The sequence below is a fragment of the Anabrus simplex genome, chromosome 9, assembly GCF_040414725.1.
Source record: "Anabrus simplex isolate iqAnaSimp1 chromosome 9, ASM4041472v1, whole genome shotgun sequence".
Lineage (NCBI taxonomy): Eukaryota > Metazoa > Arthropoda > Insecta > Orthoptera > Tettigoniidae > Anabrus > Anabrus simplex.
Genome location: NC_090273.1, coordinates 59329789 through 59352869, shown reverse-complemented (window position 1 = coordinate 59352869; position 23081 = coordinate 59329789). Strand labels below are relative to the sequence as shown.

At 39.6% G+C, this 23081-nt stretch overlaps 1 protein-coding gene across 1 annotated transcript in view; it reads left to right on the top strand.

Moving 5' to 3' along the window:
* The window catches only part of LOC136880859 (kinesin-like protein CG14535), a 352948-nt gene that overhangs the window by 222201 nt on the left and 107666 nt on the right, over positions 1 to 23081 (top strand). Inside the window, exon 4 of the mRNA XM_068229150.1 lies at positions 14912 to 15005. Coding sequence (XP_068085251.1) covers positions 14912 to 15005 — 94 coding nt within the window. The remainder of the gene's footprint in view (positions 1 to 14911; positions 15006 to 23081) is intronic.

Here is a 23081-nt window from a genome sequence, read left to right as displayed (position 1 = left end):
CAAAATTAAACAAAAACGCAGAATGGTTTGACAGCATTTGGTGAATCGGTGATTTCGCATTTAAAAAATCTTCCCCTGAGAACTTTAACTTTTTGAATTATCTTGTTTTATTATCTGGGGTAAATGATTTCAGACTTTATGCATCACGCCTATGACAGTGAACTTGTAAAACGAATTCTCACCCTAAATGTATTGGAGGAGAAACAATGAGAATCTCTCTCCTGCCCATATACCCTTCACAGGGTGTGATGGCATGTCATGTGCGGTTGCAGAACCATCCTGTGCTAGATGCGTCGCTTGATATAGTGTACCCGCTCAAAGCCTGAGTCCCAACCAGCATTTATCTCAGGGAGTGTTACGGTCCGAATATATCGCAACTAATAAACAATAAAAACATATTTTGAGATGTAAGCTCTCAAACTAAATGTAAGGGCGCCATCCAATCAGTACTACAGGGTTGAACGGGACACTCTAATCTTTAACTTTAGGCTCCTCATAAAACACACAAATTATATATATATTCAGATCAAAGGGAAATTATGAAGGCTCCATCCTAGGGATGGGGACGGATATTTAAACGGTCACCAAGGGTTTACTATTCTGCAAGAACAAGAACCTGGAACTGTTTCCTTGCAAATGCTAAAGGAGCATTTTATTTAAGTAAACAAATTAATTTTTACATGCAATCAAAATCTGTTAACCCTTGATTTGCCGGTAACTTGGCAAATTATTCCTGAAAAATGATTACATAATATTTATCACTTTTGACCACCCTTCCGCTTTGAGCGGGTACACTATATCAAGCGACGCATCTAGCACAGGATGGTTCTGCAACCGCACATGACATGCCATCACACCCTGTGAAGGGTATATGGGCAGCAGAGAGATTCTCATTGTTTCTCCTTTTGGAACCGTTGATACCTGACGGTATCATATTTACCTTCGTTTACACCATGACCATATTTGGTCGTGGACCAATTACCTGTTGGCTAAGTGGGCACGATCACATGAACTATGTTATCGCCTCCATTTTGATTGAGATGAGTCCAACCCGGGAAACTACAAACTCTCCCCGGGTTCCTAACCAAGATATGCTAATCGTTAGTTGAAGGAAACGACAAAGAGACTCTAACCTAATGGTCCAGATGTAGGGATTTGCCTTCAATTTACAACTATTAACTTAACTTATTATTCACAACAACTTGACATTATTACGTTAATTCGCCAGCTGACTTCCCTAGTATCATTCATCATCAGCATCCGAAATAATAAAATGAAATAAAATAAAATTAATAATAAAAAGTATTATTATTATTATTATTATTATTATTATTATTATTATTATCAACATTATTATTAATAGTGGAGATCATGATTATCGTAACCCGTAATCATCCTCGCTATAATACTTCAACTTCTCGCTCTTATTATTCTCGTCTAAAAATAAATAAAAAGTAGCTTCATTTTTATTCTTCTTCTCCTTCTTCAAATATTTATTATTATTATTATTATTATTATTATTATTATTATTATTATTATTATTATTATTATTAATTTAAAAAAATAATTTCGCTTGTTACACGGTAGTCCACTCTTAATATGTTTAACGCATAACCCCTTTTACAATTCCGATTTATTTTGGCACTAATCAATCCAGACATGATTTACTTGGAATATTATTATTATTAATATTCTTATGCTTTCGAGAATCTTTATTTTTATTCCCCATCTTTATAATTTAGTCACATACGTTCTCTCCCAAACAGAAATCACCAAGATCCGAATTCACATCGGTCGGGACATGATAGTGTTCGAACCCGCAACCTTATTTTCGTACTGTCGTTAATTCATGGAGACCATATGCTCCTAAGACAATTCTCAAATCCCATAACACCTCGCAGTTGGACAAATACCTCCAATCTCTGCAAGTGTTAAATTATTCTTTCCTTTTCCATTTTGAAGTCCATTTATCCATCGGAACTCTTCAAAACATTTTCATTAATTAACCCTCGGTGTGTGGACTCTATTCTGCCACTCAATACACCGGTATAGAAATACAACCTCTATGTAGGCCTTAAGATCCATCTATTTCTTCATTAACATCAGTACAATTCACTTTCATTTCGGGCCGGATTTCTGTCCCATAAAAATCCAAATCTCAACTTTTGGCTCAAATCCCTCTGGGCCTCAAACATAGCGTTACCATATTATCAAAGTACCTATCTCGTTTCTACCAAATTATTTATGATTATTATGGAGTCGAAAAACGTTAAATCAACAATTAGTGTTAAAATCGGATTCAATGCCCAAATTAATTATTCATGGCACATGTGATCTCCACATTTAAATTACTTTAATTTGCAATCATTCTATCCAACTAGGCCCGTGCCTTTATTCTCAAAGATTATTATTAACACGCCTTTACACATTACCCAATATTAATGTAACTACTCCGACCCTTCTATTGATTATTATTATTTCTGTCCACTGGCGAACTTCGCGGTATTTACAAACAAATCAATGGACTTCATTCCGTCCCACAATTTAAATCACTTGGCAACCCTACCTCTGGATTATATTAACATGTCTTAATATCTATAAAACATCCGATAACGGAAAAACACTTTGGAAGCACCTCTAAATGAATATTAACATTATCTTTACTTGAAACGTGCTCCATATCATATCAAACAACTCAAGCACTTGAATGATCAAATCAATCCTACTCTACTCTATTTAATAATCAAAATTATGATGAGTGCTTGATCTAATTATGTACATATTAATTTGTCCCTTTGTCTATCTTTCTTTCAATTTACACGAGCCGGAAACGGCTCGTTTCACAGTTAAGTTACATGATAAATTAATATGATTTCCTCCCCCTAACGATAGCAATCTACAAATATTTTAAAAGGTTACTCATCTGTTTTTTGTAGTCTGCTAAGCTGGACGAAGAGCACAGGCCCCGTCAAGTCTTAGCCCTGCATCCTACTGGTTGCCAACTTGAAGAAGTAATCCAATGCACTTTTCAGATTTACACATATTAATTTTCAAGATTTAAATTTTTAACATTTTAACAAATTTACACACACGAATATTGAACTGAAACTTTACACTTCTGGCCTTTATCTGACCCGCCTAATTCATACACATATTCTTCATTCCTTCCCCGGCACTAAGGAACTTGTGACACCTCGATATCACATTCGAACGGCCCGGCGCGCACTTGATTTTCCCGTCTCACGTTCGTGTAGCTGGCCAGGTATCAGTTTATAATCGACTATTACTGGGTGAAATACACCGAACCCTCGTGACCGTTCTCACGTAACGTACTTCCTAATCTGTTGGTAGAATCTCACACTCCGTAAGTTATGCTTTACTGAGTCCTGTCTATTTGAAACACTTCATACTAGTATACTGCTCAAGACTGTAATATGAGCTACATCACGTCATGAATCACTGTACTATGTAACAATATAATACTTCGAACCCTACTCCACGAGTAAGTACACACACGCTCCCTGTCGTAATCACGGCTCGAACAAAATATCAGAAGTTGTCACGCACCCCAGGCGTGGTATCAGCCCCGACACTTTGTCAGAAGTAGTTGTCAGTCCTTGTCCACGACCTCATATTTATACTTGTATCCTTTCTCTTCCGAGTTCACCGGAGGTCATCTTGGGACGCGCAGTCCCGATATCTTCATACGACCATTTGCGGTTCGGCCCGTGGCTTAAATTTGATATCCAATGATGTAATTATGTTCTCAAAGGCTCTATACCAATTCTCAACTATTATCGTTCGCTGGTAATGGATATATTTGCGAATTTAGCTGCCGTATCCCGGCTCGGGATTTCGCACTCTATTGTGGAGTCCTTTGCCTCCAGCCAATCAGCGAAATAGCGTCCATGAATTTTCAGAATTACACCATGCAATCTCCCGCAATTATTAACTTTTTATAAGTTTTATAATATAATAAGGCTCCTAAATTCCACCTTATTCTGAATTGATAACTCACTCGCTTCTATCAGTTTAATCCGCGGAGTTAGCCTCGCTAGTGCTTCTTACAATACGAAGTTGGCGTACCTGCGACTGGTCGATGAATTTTACTATTGGTCCACATACACCACGGGACCGGGAAGGCTCATATTTTTTTCTTCCAGTGCCAACCCCGCGTTCAACTCCCGCTAGTACATGGAGATACCCTGCCATCATTTCTCAGAAATTTGCACCCGGCTCTTTGCGCTGTTGCCACTACCTATTCCGCCCGGGGCTATGAAAACTTTGGCAACAAATTATCCTCTCTCTTTCCTCGTCGTCACAATTTCTGACAATTCTAATTCTGTCACTCATTGTGTTTCTTAATCTTATTGGGGACAACAGTCCGTGTAGGTTTCACAACATCCTCTCGACCTGGTCTGTACTTATAATATACGAAGTACGATCTTCTCGCTTCTGAAATTGAAATATATATTCCTCCATAAATAATTAAAATTGCATGACGCTTATCACACCCCCTCCAGGGCGCAATAGAGACCTCCCAACCAACTTCTTCATATGGTCAATCCAGCTTGCTAGAGCTCTTCCTTGGGTCTTTGTTTCTTGCACTTTTCCCTCCAGATCATCTTTTCCATGTCTCCAATTCCCCTTGATATGCGGCCACCGTATCGAAAAATAGACCTGGGTAATCTCTTCTAGAGCCTCTCCTTGATCTTGAGCTCTTCTAGGACAGAAGTGTTCGTTCGGTGCTCTTAAACCTCGGCTGTCTAATCACTTCAGTCTTCCTCCTGACAGCTTTATTAATTGTCCAATTTTCAGCTGCGTATGTGGAGATGGGGAAAACCAGAGTATTTACCAGCCTTTGTTTGACACTGTTAGTGATAACTGATAAGAATAGCAGAATCAGATTAATTTTATTTACTGGACACTTAACGCCACACTTAGTAATGCTAGTACAGCAAATGCTTAAGACTCGAAAGTAAGTGGCCATGATCTTAATTAAGTTACAGCCTCAGCATTCGCATGGAGTGAAAAATAAAGAAGACTGGGGACGGTGGGTTTGAAATCGACTGTCTTACTGATACACGACCCATGCTACGAGTCCAATTCTCTCCGTAATGACTTAAAACCACAGACATACATTTGTAACAAGTGGAGATGTAGAGTGATCCATATAAAAGTAGTGGTTTAAAAAAATAGCAAATCCTTGTTCATATTGCGTAGATTCTGGGACTATGAGATTTTATCCTGTGAAGTATCAGAGTGATGTCGCAATAGTTCATGCGTTACATTCCACACACGTGATGACCTCCTAGATCTCCCGACCTCACGCCATCAGATTTTTTCTTGTGGGGTTATCTTAAACATTGAGTTTACCGTAATCAGCCAAGAGTAATAAAGGATTTGAAGAAGAAATCAAAAATATTGACCCAGGGGAACATGCAGTTAGAGGTCAGTTTCAGAATCTACTGTGAGGCTGAGAAATTCTTCCATAATCATCAAAATTTAGAAAATGAACGTAATACCTAATGACTGGAAGCAAGTAGTCATCATACCATTGCTGAAAAAAAAGGTGATAGGAGGAAATGTACCGAATAGAGAAGTGTAACTCTACTGTCACATGACCTCAAAATCGAACAATCTAACCTTGAAAGCTGCATTAGAAAATATGCTGAAACTACACTTGAGGAGGAACAGCATGGGTTAAGACTTCATAGATCAACTATAGACCTAATTTCTACCACCACAATGCTCTATGTGCAAATTTGGGAGAAAGGTAAAACGCTTACAACTGTTTTTCAGGACATCGAGAAAGCATATGACCATGTACCACGCAGGCAAATATGGGAATATGGAAGGTCAAGTTGGTTCGAAACGAAGAGTGAGTTCATTATGGACGTTGTATTTCACCACTCCTCTTCATAATCATACGGATGAAGTTTAAAAGGAGTCAAAACAAAGGATCCAACAACTAATGCTCTGGTTCTTGCTGCTAGGTAATGGTTTGGGGAGAGACTGAAGCGAAAGTACAAGCTAGACTAGATCTTTGGTATGAAACTTTTACAAACTGGGGTCTTAAAATAAGCAAAACCAAGACAGTTGCTTTGGTGATAAGTAGAAACTCTCCAACTGTTCGCCTAAGAATTGGAGATGAGGAGATGGATATTGTAGACAACATCCAGTACTTAGGTAGTGTTCTGGCCTCAGACAGTACCAAACATCAAGAGGTTAACAACAGAATACAGAAAGCTTCCACTTCTATCACGCTGTACATCAGTCAGATACTTTGGGATAAAACATTTCCGTTATTTTTTCAAGATCGGTTTCTACAAAATGTATCTGGTATTTCCTGTGTACTGACACAAGGTCTGAAAGCAGCAGCACTTACTGTGTGAACAAAGAGTCGTCTTCAGGGAACAGAAATGAAGTTCGCTCGTACTTGTCTTCAAAAAACAAAAATGGGTAAAATCACCAAGGTGGAAATCCGAGAACAGCTTGAATTGCAAAGAAGCTTGATGAAGAGACACGAAGTGAAGAGTGCCCAGTGTTACAGTCACATGAAAATGATGTATTCCCATAGGACTCTTGGAGAATACTTCGACCGCAGTGTTTCTGCAAAGAAAGCAAGAAGAACACCTCATAATGTTTGAGAGAAGCAGATTTTCAAGAACCTTGAAATCAGAGATATAGACTGTCGTCGCATTTATGAGCAACATCTGTGGATGGACAGGACAAACTGGAGGAGATTTGTATACAACCGCACCCGGCTTGCTGGAGATAAGAAATGATAATAATGATGATTAGATTATTCTTCCCCAAACCAGTGAGGCCAACAAACCAGTATTCACTGCAAAATAAAGTGCATTATAGTTGTTATGAGTGCGAAGAAAACGAAATCAGACATAAGGAATTCCTCAGGTGACTCTACATGTGAGATCGGGTAGGTAAATCGTGTTCATCCAGAAAACTATGCGAAAGGAGTGTAGATGTCTTAAGATGGAAACAGATTCCTTTGTAGTGCGTATTCCCCAGCTGGGCATTGTTTTGTTTATTATGTGGAAATGCCTCATGGCGATGGCCAGTTTCTTAAGAACTGTACCCCCTTGCATCCAGCATAAATGCAGTGACATCTATGTTTGTTAAGTTGTGGAGGTGTTTATCGTTTTCTTTTCCGAATCTACTACGTCGGGTTGTTCCTCGTGTGTCTCGAATCGGATCGTAGGATAGAGTAAAAATCCATCCTTGTCGCTAGGTTTAAAGGCGACTATATCAACACTGTATATTTATATGGCCTTTCTTATAGGCCTATAGGGTATAATAATAAGGTAGGGCCAACTTTCAGGCCACATTCCTCAAAAGAAGAAGAAAACATTTTGTATGGTCCAGAGTCCGGAAACGCTGTATTTCCATGTTAGACCTCATTTTCTACAAGTCTACGTAGTACATTGATCACAGGAAATGAAAACCTACAGCCTGCTTTCCGGTCAGTGACCGGGTCAGGAATGGAATGAATGAAGCGGCGAGGATAGGAATTGTGCCGGCTGCCGAAGCCTGTTGCACTCCTCTGGGGCAATGATTACATTAATTACAGGAATCACACATAAATATAACGTACTAGTATACCAGACGAAATTATTTCTTACAATGAATGTTCAAAAATTACGTCGTTAGCGTTGATACAGGCATCAAAGCGCCATCACAGAGACATCAAACCGCCATCACAGAGACACATCAGCACATCCCGGTTTCAATTATTGGTTCTTGCATCCCACCAACTACTTTGATGATTATCTGGGACACCAATGAAAGAACAGCTGAGGATTAAAAATGCATGAACCCGTTCATGAAATTTCATGGCAGAGTTGAGTAGCTGAGACCGTAAACTGGCGGCTATCTTAGACGAATTTGGCGGGTTGGATTCTAGATCAGTTCTTCGAACGTGCTTAGATACACTAGCCTCGTGTCGGTATACTTTCTGGCATGTAAAAGAACCCGTACAGGATAAAATTATGGCACCTCATCTCTTGCGAAATCCATAAAAGGAGTTAATGAGACAAGGCTATAAAAAATAGCATTAAGGCGACACTCCGGAGACAAAACTCGATATGTTAGTCATTTTCGTGAAATTGTTTAATGATTGAAATTGAAAGGATTGAGTTTCTATTTCTTGTCGCGAAGTTATTCCGCCGAATTAAAACCATATATCATTGTATGAATGCTTTGTTTGCCAATTGTAATTTTACACTGAAATCCCAATTTTCTCTCATTATATTCTGCCAAATGTAACAAAATTTGTATGGCTTATGTCTCACAGCTATATTAGGAAACATGCGTATGGCATTTTTGATGAAGAACTTTTTCAAGTAGTAGGGATTTTTAAGTCCAAAAAATTTCAGAACGTAAAAATGACACCAACTTTAGTACGATATATCTCCTTACATAAATTATGTACAGAAAAATCGATACGTTGTGCTTTTAAAAGAAGTATTATCTACCTAATTAGGAATTTACATTAACACGTTAATTACATTTCATGAAGAAAATGGCATAAAAATTTCAAAAAAAATATTTTGGAAAACTATTAATCGTATATGAAAGAACTGTTCGTGATATCTCTACTTTTATGTAAGTGGCATTCCCACAAAGTTTCATGAAAATCTATGCATTAGATAGAAATCTCCTTTTATCTCCGGAGTGGCGCCTTAAGAAGTGTATCAGAAGACAACGCAGCCCATAACGCGTGCTGAGGAGTGACGGAGGGATTGAGTACAATGATGCGGTACAGCCCGGATTCATTCGGATAGATAATGATGATGTTGATGATGATTAACTTGATTTAGAAAAAAATACTGGGAAAATTTCTAACACATTGCGTTTTGGGATGTTTGCAATACATGTTCCGCGCAGGCTGATAATACTTCAAGACCCCCACACACCTACAGTAGACACAGATGCCACATTAGCCGCATCTACCAGCGGAACACTTGTGGATCAGTATGCATAATGACCACAACTTCCCGCGCTCTGTGATACTATGGCAACAGGTTCCTGCCATTGGTAGGGACATCAAATACTAGAACAGGCTAGGGTAGACATGAGCGTTGTCATACAGATGTACAGAATACACTAGAATGGATCCTTACTGACGCAGCTTACCATAGTACACATTTATTATAGGATGTAAAATTGTTCTAAAGGGAATAGATACAGCTACAGTTCGCAGTCATATAAATTGTTCGAGAAATGTCCATATTCTTCACTTTCTTTATAAAGTGAAGAAGAGGCAGAGAAGGAAGTGTAAAGGATAACAATAAAAATCAAGGGCCAAACAAAATGAATTATGATGTATCTTCTTAGTCTTTGAAATTTAATGATCTGTTCATGGAATGGACATCCTGAGATCTAACTTAAATTCATTTCCACATAAAGACAAACAATATCTTAGATTTTCTTGTTTGCTGATTTCTTTTTTTGCTAGTTGCTTTACGTCGCACCGACACAGATAGGTCTTATGGCGACGATGGGACAGGGAAGGGCGAGGAGTGTGAAGGAAGCGGCCGTGGCCTTAATTAAGGTGTGAAAATAGGAAACCACGGAAAACCATTTTCAGGGCTGCCAACAGTGGGTTTCGAACCTACTATCTCCCAAATACTGGATACTTGTTTGCTGATTATGGTTAAATACGGAGGTATTTTGATTTTTAATTAGCGGAATCGTCTGTTCTCCGTACGGGAATTTTCTGTCTGTCACAACTCAAAGAAAAGCCACGATAAGTGATACGAAAATTTTCAAGCAGCATAAAAATGAACTGTTAGAGCAGCCCACGCACTATAACTCCAAATCATTGCCCACCATTCGTGTTACTTCCTTTCTTTTACCCCCTTAGTGATCGATATTTATATGCTTTCTTAGCTGTTACTTGTTATCCAAAAGTAATCTCTGTACAAATTTTCACTCTCATCGGTACTGTCGTTTCCGAGATTTCACGATAAGTAAATAAGTGAGTGGCATTTCGCAATATATCCTTATATAGATGTCTTTTGATTACAAGATATTGGTGCATGGTAATTTAGTTATCCCATAGTATACAGAGGGCTGGTTGTTTTAATAATATCATTAAAATGTCCATTTAAAAATTCGTGTCCAGGCTTCAATTGAAAGAAAACACCGTATTTCTTTTCTCTCTCTCTCTCTCTCTCTCTCTCTCTCTCTCTCTCAAACTCAACGAACGACAATTGAAACTGCTTCTCCAGGATCAGACTCAGGAACAGTATTTCTTTGACCATGCACATTACACAGTTCAGGGGGCAAAAGTTGTCCTTTTCTAGGCTTAAGCGAACACATTGAGTAAAACTTGTCGTGTCTCTGTAAACTGTCACGTAATTGAGATTAACATAGACACCACTAACACACGCGGAACCTTTACTGAAGGATGTTAGTTAAAATCCATTATGCTCCCAACTACAGGATAGGCGATCCCACGAATTCAAAATCCTACATATTTTAACTATAAGCAACAAATAAGGAAATCGAAATCATTACTTGTCTTTACGTTGACATGGATTTACGTTAGATCTCAGGATGTCCATTCCATGACTCAGGCCATTCATAAGTTTCAAAGACTAAAAGGATACAACATAGTTCATTTTGTTTAGTCCTGATTTTTATTGTTATTCTATATACTACAAGTCCCTTTGTGTAAACAGCAGATACTTTCACAGTTTCCAATCATTTAACCGCAATGTCCAACCTGCTTATGCCTTCATGAGTTGAAAACGTAGCGTTACAAAAATGTTGCAAAGTTTAGGCTAGGAAGACTTGGGAGAAAGGAGACGAGCTGCTCGACTAAGTGGTATATTCCGACCTGTCAGTGGAGAGATGGCGTGGGAGGACATCAGTAGACGAATAAGTTTGGATGGTGTCTTTAAAAGTATGAAAGATCACAATATGAAGATAAAGTTGGAATTCAAGAGGACAAGAGGGGGCAAATATTCGTTTACAGGAAGGAGAGTTAGGGATTGGAATAACTTACCAAGGGAGATGTTCAATAAATTTCCAATTTCTTTGCGATCATTTAAGAAAAGGCTAAGAAAACAACAGTAGGGAATCTGCCACCTGGGCGACTGCCCTAAATGCAGATCAGTAGTGATTGATTGAAGAAACATGACCCAGTCACAATGAAAATTGCAGTGATGGAAGTAGGGCCTAGTAGTAGAAAATGGAAGCTGTTGTAAACGATCGTTACTCATGCCAAAAATGCCCATTACTGTGTCTCCAACCAATTTCATTCTACTGTTTCATTACGATGACCAGTGTAGTCCAAGTGTAAATCGCAGAAAGGTGAAATTTTTATTGCATTAATTTTTTAAAAAGAAAGTAATGACTACGTTGTTGAGAAATATAACTATACTTGTTCCATTCCACGAGTTCTCCGAGGAAAGAAAATAAAACAGACAAATGTGACTGGGACGGTATATCCACGCAGGTTAAATGTGGTAATATTAGAGCAAAAGAGCAGCCTCCAGGACTCAGGTGGCAGCGCGCCGGCCTCTCACCGCTGAGTTCCGTGGTTCAAATCCCGGTCACACCATGAGAGGTTTGTACTGGACGAAGTGGAGGCGGAACAGGTTTTTTCCAGGGTACTCCGGTTTTCCCTGTCTTATTTCTTATCACTAACACTCTCCAATAATATTTCATTTCATCTGTCCGTCATTTATCAGTGCGCCAGAGGAGTGCGACAGGCTTCGGCAGCCGGCACAATTCCTACCCTCGCCGCTAGATGGGGGCTTAATTCATTCCATTCCTGACCAGGTAGAATGACTGGAAATACGTTGTGAACTTTTTAGAGCAAAAGAGATAAAGAGAATGTTTTTTAAATGGTTATTCTGAAATCGTCAAGGAATGCAAGACGGATATTTCCATTTGAATTCGAAGAAATATATGAAATATGAGGAAGCTAAGTATGAATGGTTGAATTATCCAAAGTTAGCATTAGGCCGATGACCTTCGATGTTAGGCTCCTTTAAACAACAAGCATCATCATCATCACCAAAGTTAACAACAGTAAAACTATTCATTCACTCCTACTAATTTGTGAAAGAGATGGGCGCCCACCGTTCAAGAGGTGTTACGTAAACTGTGGGTTAGAAACAGATTTTTCTCGACTTGAAACCTAAATAAATTCATGTCAAAATTTAAAGAAAAGGTGCCAAATTTTCCTTTTGAAAAATGAAATGATCATATATAGGTCTTTCAATAAATTAAACTCAAATTGATAGCGATTGATTTATTTACATCTAACGAATCGTTTACGAGAGATACTTGTGTGGAATTTGGAGCAGACAGTATTGTAGAATTCAGTTCTTCGAAAGGTGGAAACTGGCCCACAGCCTATGAATATGAATAAGCAGAGTGGACCTCGAACCAGCCCTCAAATTCATGAAAAAGAGGATCCCTGACATGGCCGGGAAACGAACCCAACTCGGTGCCTCTTTGTGAGAGGCAGGCTTGTTACCCCGGCCAGCTAGTTCTTAGAACAGATATAATTTTTAATGGCGTATGGCGTCCGGAGAAGCCTGGTGCAGGGCTTTCGACTTGACTCCCGTAGACTACCTGCGCGTCGTGATGAAGATGAAACGATGATGAACACGGCACATACACCCAGTCCCCGTGGCGGAGGAATAAACCAATTATGGTTAAAATTCCCGACCCTTTCGGGCATCGAGCCCAGGACCCTTGTGACCAAACGCCAGCACGCTGACTACTAGTTAGCCATGCAGCCGGACCACTGATAACATAACACAGGACATCTAGCAACAAGTCGCAACACTAGTGGCACAGTTTTTGTCTTTCTTATCCCGAGATAGCAGGGGTTTTTTTTCTTTACGTCGCACCGACACAGATAGGTCTTGTGGCGACGATGGGATACGAAAGGCCTAGGAATTGGAAGGAAGCGGCCGTGGCCTTAATTAAGGTACAGCCCCGGCATTTGCCTGGTGTGAAAATGGAAAACCACGGAAAACCATCTTCAGGGTTGCCGACAGTGGGACTCGAACCCACTGTCTCCCGATTACTGGATACTGGCCGCACATAAGTGACTGCAGCTATCGAGCTCGGTACTCGGTGATAGCAGGTTTATTCTGACCGAGATAACATTTGAGAAATTTGAATCTGACTACGTCTGTAACTTCCTCCTGCATGCCGTAATTTTGACACGCGGCGTCCGTTAAGATCTGTAACGTTAAACCTATAAAATTTCTGTTGTTGTTGTTGTTGTTGTTGTTGTTGTTCCGGTTGTCATTATTATATACAATATTTCTAATCACTAGATTGTGTCCCCAAAATCCTGGATATAATTCCAAACCTCTCTGCAGTTTTCATATAGAATGAAGGCATAATGTTTCTGTTGATAGTGATTCGCGCGTCTGATTGAGATGTTAAACCATGTGCGTATTTTTGAGGTTATTCGACAAGAGCAGACTATGTGTTATCACCAATTTTCACACTGTCTCTGCTTCATCATTACTATCACCATCATTATCATTGCCCATGGCCTCTAAATAGTAAGACCAACATCTGGCCTCTCCGGAGGTCACACATCATCACGGCTATCTTCATCTTCTTCGCACGACATAACTTCATATTTGCTTCCTTTCCGATCTTTCCATTATTATTATTATTATTATTATTATTATTATTATTATTATTATTATTATTATTATTATTATTATTATTATTATTATTATTATTATTATTATCATCCCTCCACCACATTTCCCACACTTGTGGGGTCGCGCGTGCGAAGTGCGCCGCACATGCTGATTTGGCCCTGTTTAACGGTTGGACGCCCTTTCTGACGCCAACCTTATGTGGAGGGATGTAATTACTATTGCGTGTTTCTGTGGTGGTTGGTAGTGTAGTGTGTTGTCTGAATTTGAAGAGGAGAGTGTTGGGACAAACAGAAACACCCAGTCCCCGGGCCAGAAGAATTAATCAGATGCGATTAAAATCCCCCACCCGGGCGAGAATCGAACCCGGGACCCTCTGAGCTCAAGGCTTCAACGCTGAACATTCAGCCAAGGAGTCGGACTATTATTATTATTATTATTATTATTATTATTATTATTATTATTATTATTATTATTATTATTATTATTATTATTATTATTCTCCGTGGTTCAGGCGGCAGCACGCCGGCCTCTCACCACTGAATTCCGTAGTTCAAATCCCGGTCACTCCATGTGAGATTTGTGCTGGACAAAGCGGAGGTGGGACAGGTTTTTCTCCGGGTACTCCGGTTTTCCCTTCCATCTTCCATTCCAGCAACACTCTCCAATATCATTTCATTTCATTTGTCATTCCTTAATCATTGCCGCAGAGGAGTGCGACAGGCTTCGGCAACCGGCACAATTCCTACCCTCACCGCTAGATGGGGTCTTCATTCATTCATTCATTCATTCATTCATTCCATTCCCGACCCGGTCGAATGACTGGAAACAGGCTGTGGATTTTCATTATTATTATTATTATTATTATTATTATTATTATTATTATTATTATTATTATTATTATTATTATTGCTGTTAAAACTGCCCACCTGATCCAGTTTCTCTTTAACTTAACTTCTGCAACTAGATTGGAATAATTTTAACTATAATTTGGTAAAAGTAAGACACTTGTTTGTAGATGAATTATCTTAACTGATCGTAACAAATGTAACTACGTAGAAAATCTATATCGGGAAATTTCACGTTAATTTTGGATGGAAATCTAAAATAAATATTTCAATCGCTTTTTAGGAGCCCGATTCTCTTTAATCCCTTCTCCAAGTAAATCACAGGATTTCCTATCCTAATTGACCCAAAATGGAGTAATTGCAAAAACATTTATTCACTCTTTTCTCTTGTTTCAGACCGAAATCTGCTCCAATGCTCTTACCGATGTTATCCACGCTGTTATCAACGGAACAGATGGATGTCTCTTCTGTTTTGGACACGCCAAACTTGGTAAGTACAGCTCTGTGAGACTAGTATACAGTCCGAATACTTCCTGAGTGAGGAATATACAGTACATATCATCCGGACTAATACTTTAGTGGGCATCTCAGAGAAGGATGCAAATTGTAACCCTCTACTGCCCAAATTATTTTGTTGTGTTTAAAAAAATTTTCTCTGCCATATACTAAGTAAATATGTTGTAAACTACACATAAATGCAGTTTTTATTGAATTTTCATTTTTGATTTTCAAAAATTAGGTTTGTGACTTCCAGGTCACACTGGGCAGTAATGTTCTGATATGTGAAAATTGACTAATTTATAAAATAACAGTCTCATAAGATATCCAAGATGCTTACCTTTGGTTTCTATATTTTTTATGCATATAATTTGTTAGTAATAACACAAAACTTAATTGTAAAACTAGCTATCCGCCATGTCCCTGGGAAATGCTCCCAACCATACATTTGGGGCTTCCTGGTGGCTTATGCATATAACTATTAAACTATAAACAGTTGAAAATCACACAGCCATACTGTAACTTGAAAGTTACACTGGGAAGTAGTGGCTCAATTGCATTCTAACAGTAGAAAATGTGTACAGAATGATGTGTGACTTCAAAGTCACATTGGGCAGTAGAGGGTTAACGGAGGTGTAGAAGTTGATTTAAACAGCTCATCCAATATAGCCTCGCCTTTCTTCATCCGTTCGTCAAATCATCCGAATTGCCTGGCTCTTGATGAGACTGTAGGCTACCAAATATGAAATACGTTTTGAGAATTAAGTAGGTAAATTATTCAATTAATAGTAAGTACCAAGTGAAATTAGCTCCTCCACCGGGCGAGTTGGCCGTGCGGTTAGGAGGGGCGGCTGTGAGCTCGCATCTGGAAAATAGTGGGTTCGAACCCCACTTCGACAGCCCTGAAGATGGTTTTCCGTGGTTTCCCATTTTCACACCAGGCAAATGCTGGGGCTGGACCTAAATTAAGGCCTCTGCCGATTCCTTCCCATTCCTAGGCCTTTCCTGTCCCATCGTCGCCATAGGACCTATCTGTGTCCGTGCGATGTAAAGCAAAGAGAAAAAAAAAGTAAGCTCCCAACTTATGAGGTGTGGTCTGCTAGACCGCTGAAATACACGACGTTCTGTTGTTGATTCATTTGTATATTGTCTACCCACGTAGCTTGTACGACCCTTCGTATTGCAATACTATTCTACCTATTGCAAAATGTTACTTAATTACGTAGAAGAATGTTCGGTTGCTTCGCTTAAGTCAGACTGAATCTCATTATAAATGCTTCGCCATGAATGTAAATTTGATTACAAGGGAAATTTATACCGAAAACATAAGGTTTTGTATAGGAAGTGTATTTGCTACTGTTCGATGACGAATTGAATGCTGTAGCACACATGTTGTATTACTAAACAGCGATGATTACTCTGGTAGTGGACTGTAGTTTGGTTAAGCACGTGATAAGACCATAGGGCCGAGTCATGTATCAATATTACACGTAAATAAAACTTTTATTACAATTAAACATGATTAACAAACTGCATAGAAATTATTTACACATTAACAATAAACTGAAATGCTTGGATGGCTATTGATTAAGTTGGAGGCCATGTGGCCGCGAATGCCCCTCTAGCCGACATGTTGTCTTGTTCGAGCCTGTCTCGTTTTCTTGCCGGAAACCAGATGCATTCTGGACACTCAATAGAGACGCGGACAAGAGCGCGCTCTGTATAAATTTTCTAAGAGGATGGAACATTCTCCCCTCTGTTGATTGCATTCAATCAAGACAAAATACAGTTTCAATGAAAATAACACTAACATAAAACAAAATGTCATCAGAATACAAATACATAATAATAAATGTTGCACTTAAATGAACGTCAATCACTAATTAACATAGATAAAATGAAACAGAACTGTACACTGGTGTGCAGGCTGATGCATTGTTTGTTTTGTTCACAGCTGCACAATGAGAGTTTTTGAATTGTTCATTTTGTTAAATGACTGTACAGTATAACTACAAATACAACTTTATACACCAATCAACTCACTAACACTGTAAGGAATCATATTGTCATAAAAAGGAAAACACTACTTCACTATTGGTCTCTTGAAATTTCCATGAGCAGTTTTTATGGTGACTGCTCGCACAAGTCCATCGAGACCTGGGTGAAGTTCCTCAACCACACCTAGTCTCCACTGAAGCGGGGGTAAATTGTCCTCCTTGATAACCACCACTGCTCCAAGTTGTATACAAGGTTGCTGGGAGGCCCACTTTGGCCTGTTTTGTAGTTGGGTTAAGTATTCCTTATGCCATCTGGTCCAAAAGTGTTGCACCATTTGCTGCAACCGTTTCCATGCTGAAAGTTTATTGCTGGGTACAAGTGTCAGATTGGATTCAGGAATGGAATTCAAACTGTTACCAGTAAGAAAATGACCTGGAGTCAAGGGTTGAGGGTCAGTCGGATCTGAGGATAGGACTGTAAGTGGACGTGAATTTAAACAGGCTTCAATTTGTGTGAGCACAGTACTAAGTTCTTCAAATGTTAATGATGAGTTTCCAACAACTCGATGCAAATGATATTTAACTGACTTGATGCCAGCTTCCCATAATCCTCCAAAATGGGGTGAACGAGGTGGAATGTAATGCCAGTTGATACCCTTGTTTGCCAGATTGCTTACAACTTCCTCTTGATGCTGCGGTGATGCTATGAATTGGTGAAGATCTTTTAATTCTCTATCGGCTCCAATAAACGTAGTAGCATTGTCACTGTAGATACCTGCGGGCTTTCCTCTTCTGGCTATGAAACGGCGAAGTGCGGCTAAGAAGGCATCTGTAGTAAGACTGCTGACTACTTCCAAATGTACAGCCTTTGTCGTGAAGCAAACAAATAGTGCGATGTATGCCTTGATACGGACATTGCTCCTCTTGTTAATTGGGCGAAGTAGAACAGGACCTCCATAATCAATGCCACAAACACTGAATGGACGTGCTGGTTGAACTCTATGCTCAGGATAGTCAGCCATGAGTTGATGACTAGTTACGCCTTTCAATTTGTAACATGTTACGCATTTGTGCACTTGCTGTCTGGCTACATTTCTGCCATTCAGAATCCAATAACGTTGACGAAGGATTGCTAACAACAATTCTGGTCCTGCATGAGCTTGTTGTAAGTGTTCATGTTTGACAATTAGAGTCGTCAGGTGATGTTTTGATGGTAACAGTATTGTATGTTTGGATGAAAACGGAATCGATGCATTCTTCAACCTGCCTCCGACCCTTAGAATATTGTTGTGTAAGAAGGGACATAGGTTCCTTGTCTGGCTCTTCTTAGAGACTACGCCTCCGTTTTTCAGGTCTCCAATCTCTTCTGAGAAGGCTGCGTTTTGTGCAATACGAATGCAGACTTCTAATGAATGTTCCAATTCTTCAACATTTAAAGGTCCAATTTTCTTGTCCCTGGCATGCTTAGTGTTATGCAAAAATCTGTAACAATAAGCTATTACTCTTTGCAGTCTTATTAATGATGAGAATTTCTCAATAATAGTTTCAGCTTGTGTCACTACTAATAGTGTGGATGATTGTCGCTGCTCTGCTATGGCGAGCGAATCCTCAACATTGTTGTTCTGCGGCCAATTTAACTCAGAAGTGGACAACCAGGCGGGTCCTGACCACCAAATGGTTGAGTTTTGCAGATCTGCTGGTCTGACGCCTCGAGAAATCAAGTCCGCTGGATTATCTTGTGATGGTACATGATGCCAGTCACTAGTGTTCGTTGATTGTTGAATGTGAGCTACCCTATTTGCTACAAAGGTCTTCCAACGTGATGCTGGTGGAAATGAAGTTGCTTCATCTTCTGCCAATTGTTTGAGGCACTGTGTTGCCAAATATGGAGCTGAAGCTGTACCATACGTGACAGTCAATAGTTCGTAAGTCTTGATAGCTGTTTGTGGCGATTCCCTCCAAATAATTCTTTGCAACTGCGTGTCATTTTCATGAACCCGAAATTGTCTGTACATTTTCGTGATGTCTCCCGTAAATGCAATGTTGTGTGTCCTGAATCTCAACACAATGGAATAAAGGTCTTGTTGTATAGTAGGCCCTACTAACAATGTATCATTAAGCGACACTCCAGTAGTAGTTTTGGCTGATGCGTCAAAAACTACTCTGACTGATGTAGTTGTGCTTTGTTTAAATACTGCGTGGTGTGGCAAGTAATAATGTTCAGAATCATTTGTTGCATGTAGGCATACCTCCCTCATGTGAGATAACTGTTCATACACGGACATGAAGTTTGCATACTGTTCATGCAATACTGGATTTTTCTTGAATTTTGCTTCCAGTTGTTGAAATCGTTGTGCTGCCATATCACGAGAATTGCCCAAGGGTGATCGAGTTTCTTTACGAGGTAACCTGACAACGAATCTTCCTTCAGGAGTGCGTGTGGTGTTTTCCTCGAATTGCTGTAAACACTGTTGTTCATCCTGAGTTTTAGGTTTAGTGTGCAATTCTTCTATTTCCCAAAATTTACGAAGTTGCGTGTCGAGTTGATCTTCCTTTTTGACAAAGAGAGAAGTGACTGTGTTGCATGCAGGATGGCTGTTTGACTGAGGGCATTTACCAGAAATTATCCAACCCAGATGAGTGTCCTGCAATACCGGGTAATCACCTGCACGTTTTTTCCCATCTGTCTTTAAAATGTTAAAGAACATCTTTGCACCAATGATTAAATCTACCTTGCCTGGACTGTAGAATTTAGGATCTGCTAGTGTGATGTCATTAGGTAGGTTCCACGATTTGTAGTCTAACTCCATGGAAGGCATTTCTCCTGTGATGGCAGGAACCACTAAACAATTTATGTTAGTGTTAAAATCTGATGTTGTGGACTGGAGGTGAATATCCACACTGTGTTTCAGAGTTGATGAAGAATTGTTAATGCCTACAATAGAAGTGGTGTCTTTTTTACATTTTAAATTTAGTCTGCTGACAGTGTCTGTAGTAATGAGATGAGTCTGACTGCCGCTGTCCAAGAGTCCTCGAACCTTGCGAAATTTACCACTGTGATCCTTGATTTTGACAATAACTGTGGATAACAACACATATGGTTTGTTTCGAGTACATGGATGTTCATTCTTGGTGGTTGTGTGAACGCTGGCAAATACCACCTTGTTGTTAGAAGTAGTTTCGTTAGTTGTACTAGACTTGTGATTTTCAAGATGTAGTAATGTGTTGTGGGCCTTGTTGCATTTGCGACAGTGACTGGATGTACACTCTGACGTTTTATGTGATGCTCTAAGACAATTTAAACAGAGTTTGTTGTCACGAGCATATTGAATGCGATTTGACACTGTTAACTTGAGAAATGCTTCACATGCAAAACGTCCTGGTGCATGACCTTGTTTACAATAAGAGCACTGATTGTTAATACATGCAGCATGTGTATAGGACGACGGTTGTTTCTTGTGTGAGCTTTCTTTACTACCGCGCACCTTGACTTGACTGACAGATGTTTGCATGCTTTCAAGGACTTGGCAGCGATGTTCAATGTAAGATGTTAATTGTTTGAGGGAGGAATTTTTGTTGGCGTTTGCTTCTAGTTTCCAGCCCCTCCTGGTTTCATAATCAAGATGATCAACAATATGTTGTGATAATATTACTTCTTCGAGAGGAGTATCTAATGTCAATGCTTTAAGTGCTTGTAAGTTGCTTGAGAATGTGCCGATGAACTGCCTGAGGTCTTCAGCGGTTTCATTCTCCACTGTTGCAATGTTTAAGATTTCTCTAACATGCTTTGCTGCTATTAGTCTCTTGTTTTGAAACCGATCACATAATAGGTTCCAAGCTACCGTATAGTTTGTTTCAGTAGTTGGAAGGTTCTGAATTAATGCTTTAGCTGAACCTTGAACTGCTCCTAGTAAGTAGTGAAATTTCTGAATGGTTGCTAGACTGGAATTTTCATGCACCAATAGTTTGAAATTATCTTCAAACGACATCCAATCTTCATAGTTACCACTAAACATGGGTAGTTTAATCGCGGGTAATTTGATGTTGATATTTTCATGCGACGAATTGGAAGTGTTACTTCTGGTACTACCGGCATTTTCGTGTTGGTCTGGCGACAATAATACCTGCATTTTTGCCTTCAAACTGTACACAATGTCATCTACTTCATCTCTATCTACCCCATGATCTCGTTTACTATCCTCCACCTCAAGCTGCGATTGAACTAAATCGTATTTGCTTTCTAAATCAATAAGTGCATCATATCTAACCCTAATGTCTGGTAGGTTTTGAGTAGTGTCGTACTTTTCGACGAAAGTTTTGATTTTTGTGATTCTACCTTTCAGATAACCCCGTTGCTTGATCAGCTTTGCGATTTCGTTCTCGTCCATTGTAAAGCACTGGCTCACACAAATGTAAATAATGCAAGGAAAAGGTAATTAAAGGGAATCTGACCTTGTAAACTGAAGAGTCCCACGTTGCATTGTATGTTTCCAATGCTGCGGTTATTTCACACGCGTTTCACTTTTACCGTGTAATATCGGGCCCGGAAATGGACCAAAATGTTGGATGACGAATTGAATGCTGTAGCACACATGTCGTATTACTAAACAGCGATGATTACTCTGGTAGTGGACTGTAGTTTGGTTAAGCACGTGATAAGACCATAGGGCCGAGTCATGTATTAATATTACACGTAAATAAAACTTTTATTACAATTAAACATGATTAACAAACTGCATAGAAATTATTTACACATTAACAATAAACTGAAATGCTTGGATGGCTATTGATTAAGTTGGAGGCCATGTGGCCGCGAATGCCCCTCTAGCCGACATGTTGTCTTGTTCGAGCCTGTCTCGTTTTCTTGCCGGAAACCAAAATGCATTCTGGACACTCAATAGAGACGCGGACAAGTGCGCGCTCTGTATAAATTTTCTAAGAGGACGGAACAGCTACGATATAACAGAACACTGTGAACGTCCTATTACTGTCCAGGAGGACCAAAGTTAATGTTTTGAGCTTTGCTTTGCGTCGCATACGTGTTGAGCGTTTGTAAACAACAAGTTTCCGAATCAGGTCGTGTACTTGTGATTCACTATACTGTACTGCTCTGACCTTCGTCCAGTTGTGTTTGCACAACAGGTCGACAGGAGTGCCTCACAGTATTCAGAAGCAAACCACTGTACTGCGGTGGGTATTCTAACCTATTGTGTTATCTTATATGATAGTATTGTGTTTTACAACGTATGCCTTCCATATATCATTTTCTACCATCCCGTTAGATCACGGTAGTCCGGCCCCGCGGTGTAGGGGGCAACGCGTCCGCCTGTCACCCGGCGGCCCCGGGTTCGATTCCCAGCCGGGTCAGAGGCTTTTAATTGTAAATGATTAATATCCCTGGTCCGGGGACTGGGTATTTGTGTCGTCCTTAACGTTCCTTTCCTCACATTCAACACTTTATACTTCCACCTTTCACATATACATAATACACGCAGGTTCCTCACATACGGTGCAAGTAGGGCAAAAGATCTTCATAGCTCGACACCCCGAACGAATAGCAATTAAAGAAAAAGTGATCACGGTATAACATTCTCATTTAATCCTGTATACTTACTATGAAGCTAATAACTTCAACCAGAAAACGCACATATTCTTACTTTTTTAGTCATGTGTGGTTGTGAGAATGAATAATTATCGACATTGTCTAAGACGTCGCCCCACAATAAACGCTCCACAAACATGAGCTGACAGTTTGATGGTTAAATTAGTCACAATTGAAATTTTAACATATCAGGTCGTGTTCGACGATTCTTGAATAGTGTTACCTCCCCCTCATTCGATATCGGGTAAACTAGTTACATCTTCTTCTTCTTCTTCTTCTTCTTCTTCTTCTTCTTCTTCTTCTTTTACGTTTCCAACACCCGTGGGGTCGCGTGTTAGAACTGTGTTGGAAGCGAGGACTTGGTCCTGTTTTACCACCAGATGTATTCACTTTTCCGTGTTTCTGTGGTGGATGGTTGTGTGGTCTTTTGTCTGAATATGAAAAGTGTTAGGACAAACAAAAACATCCT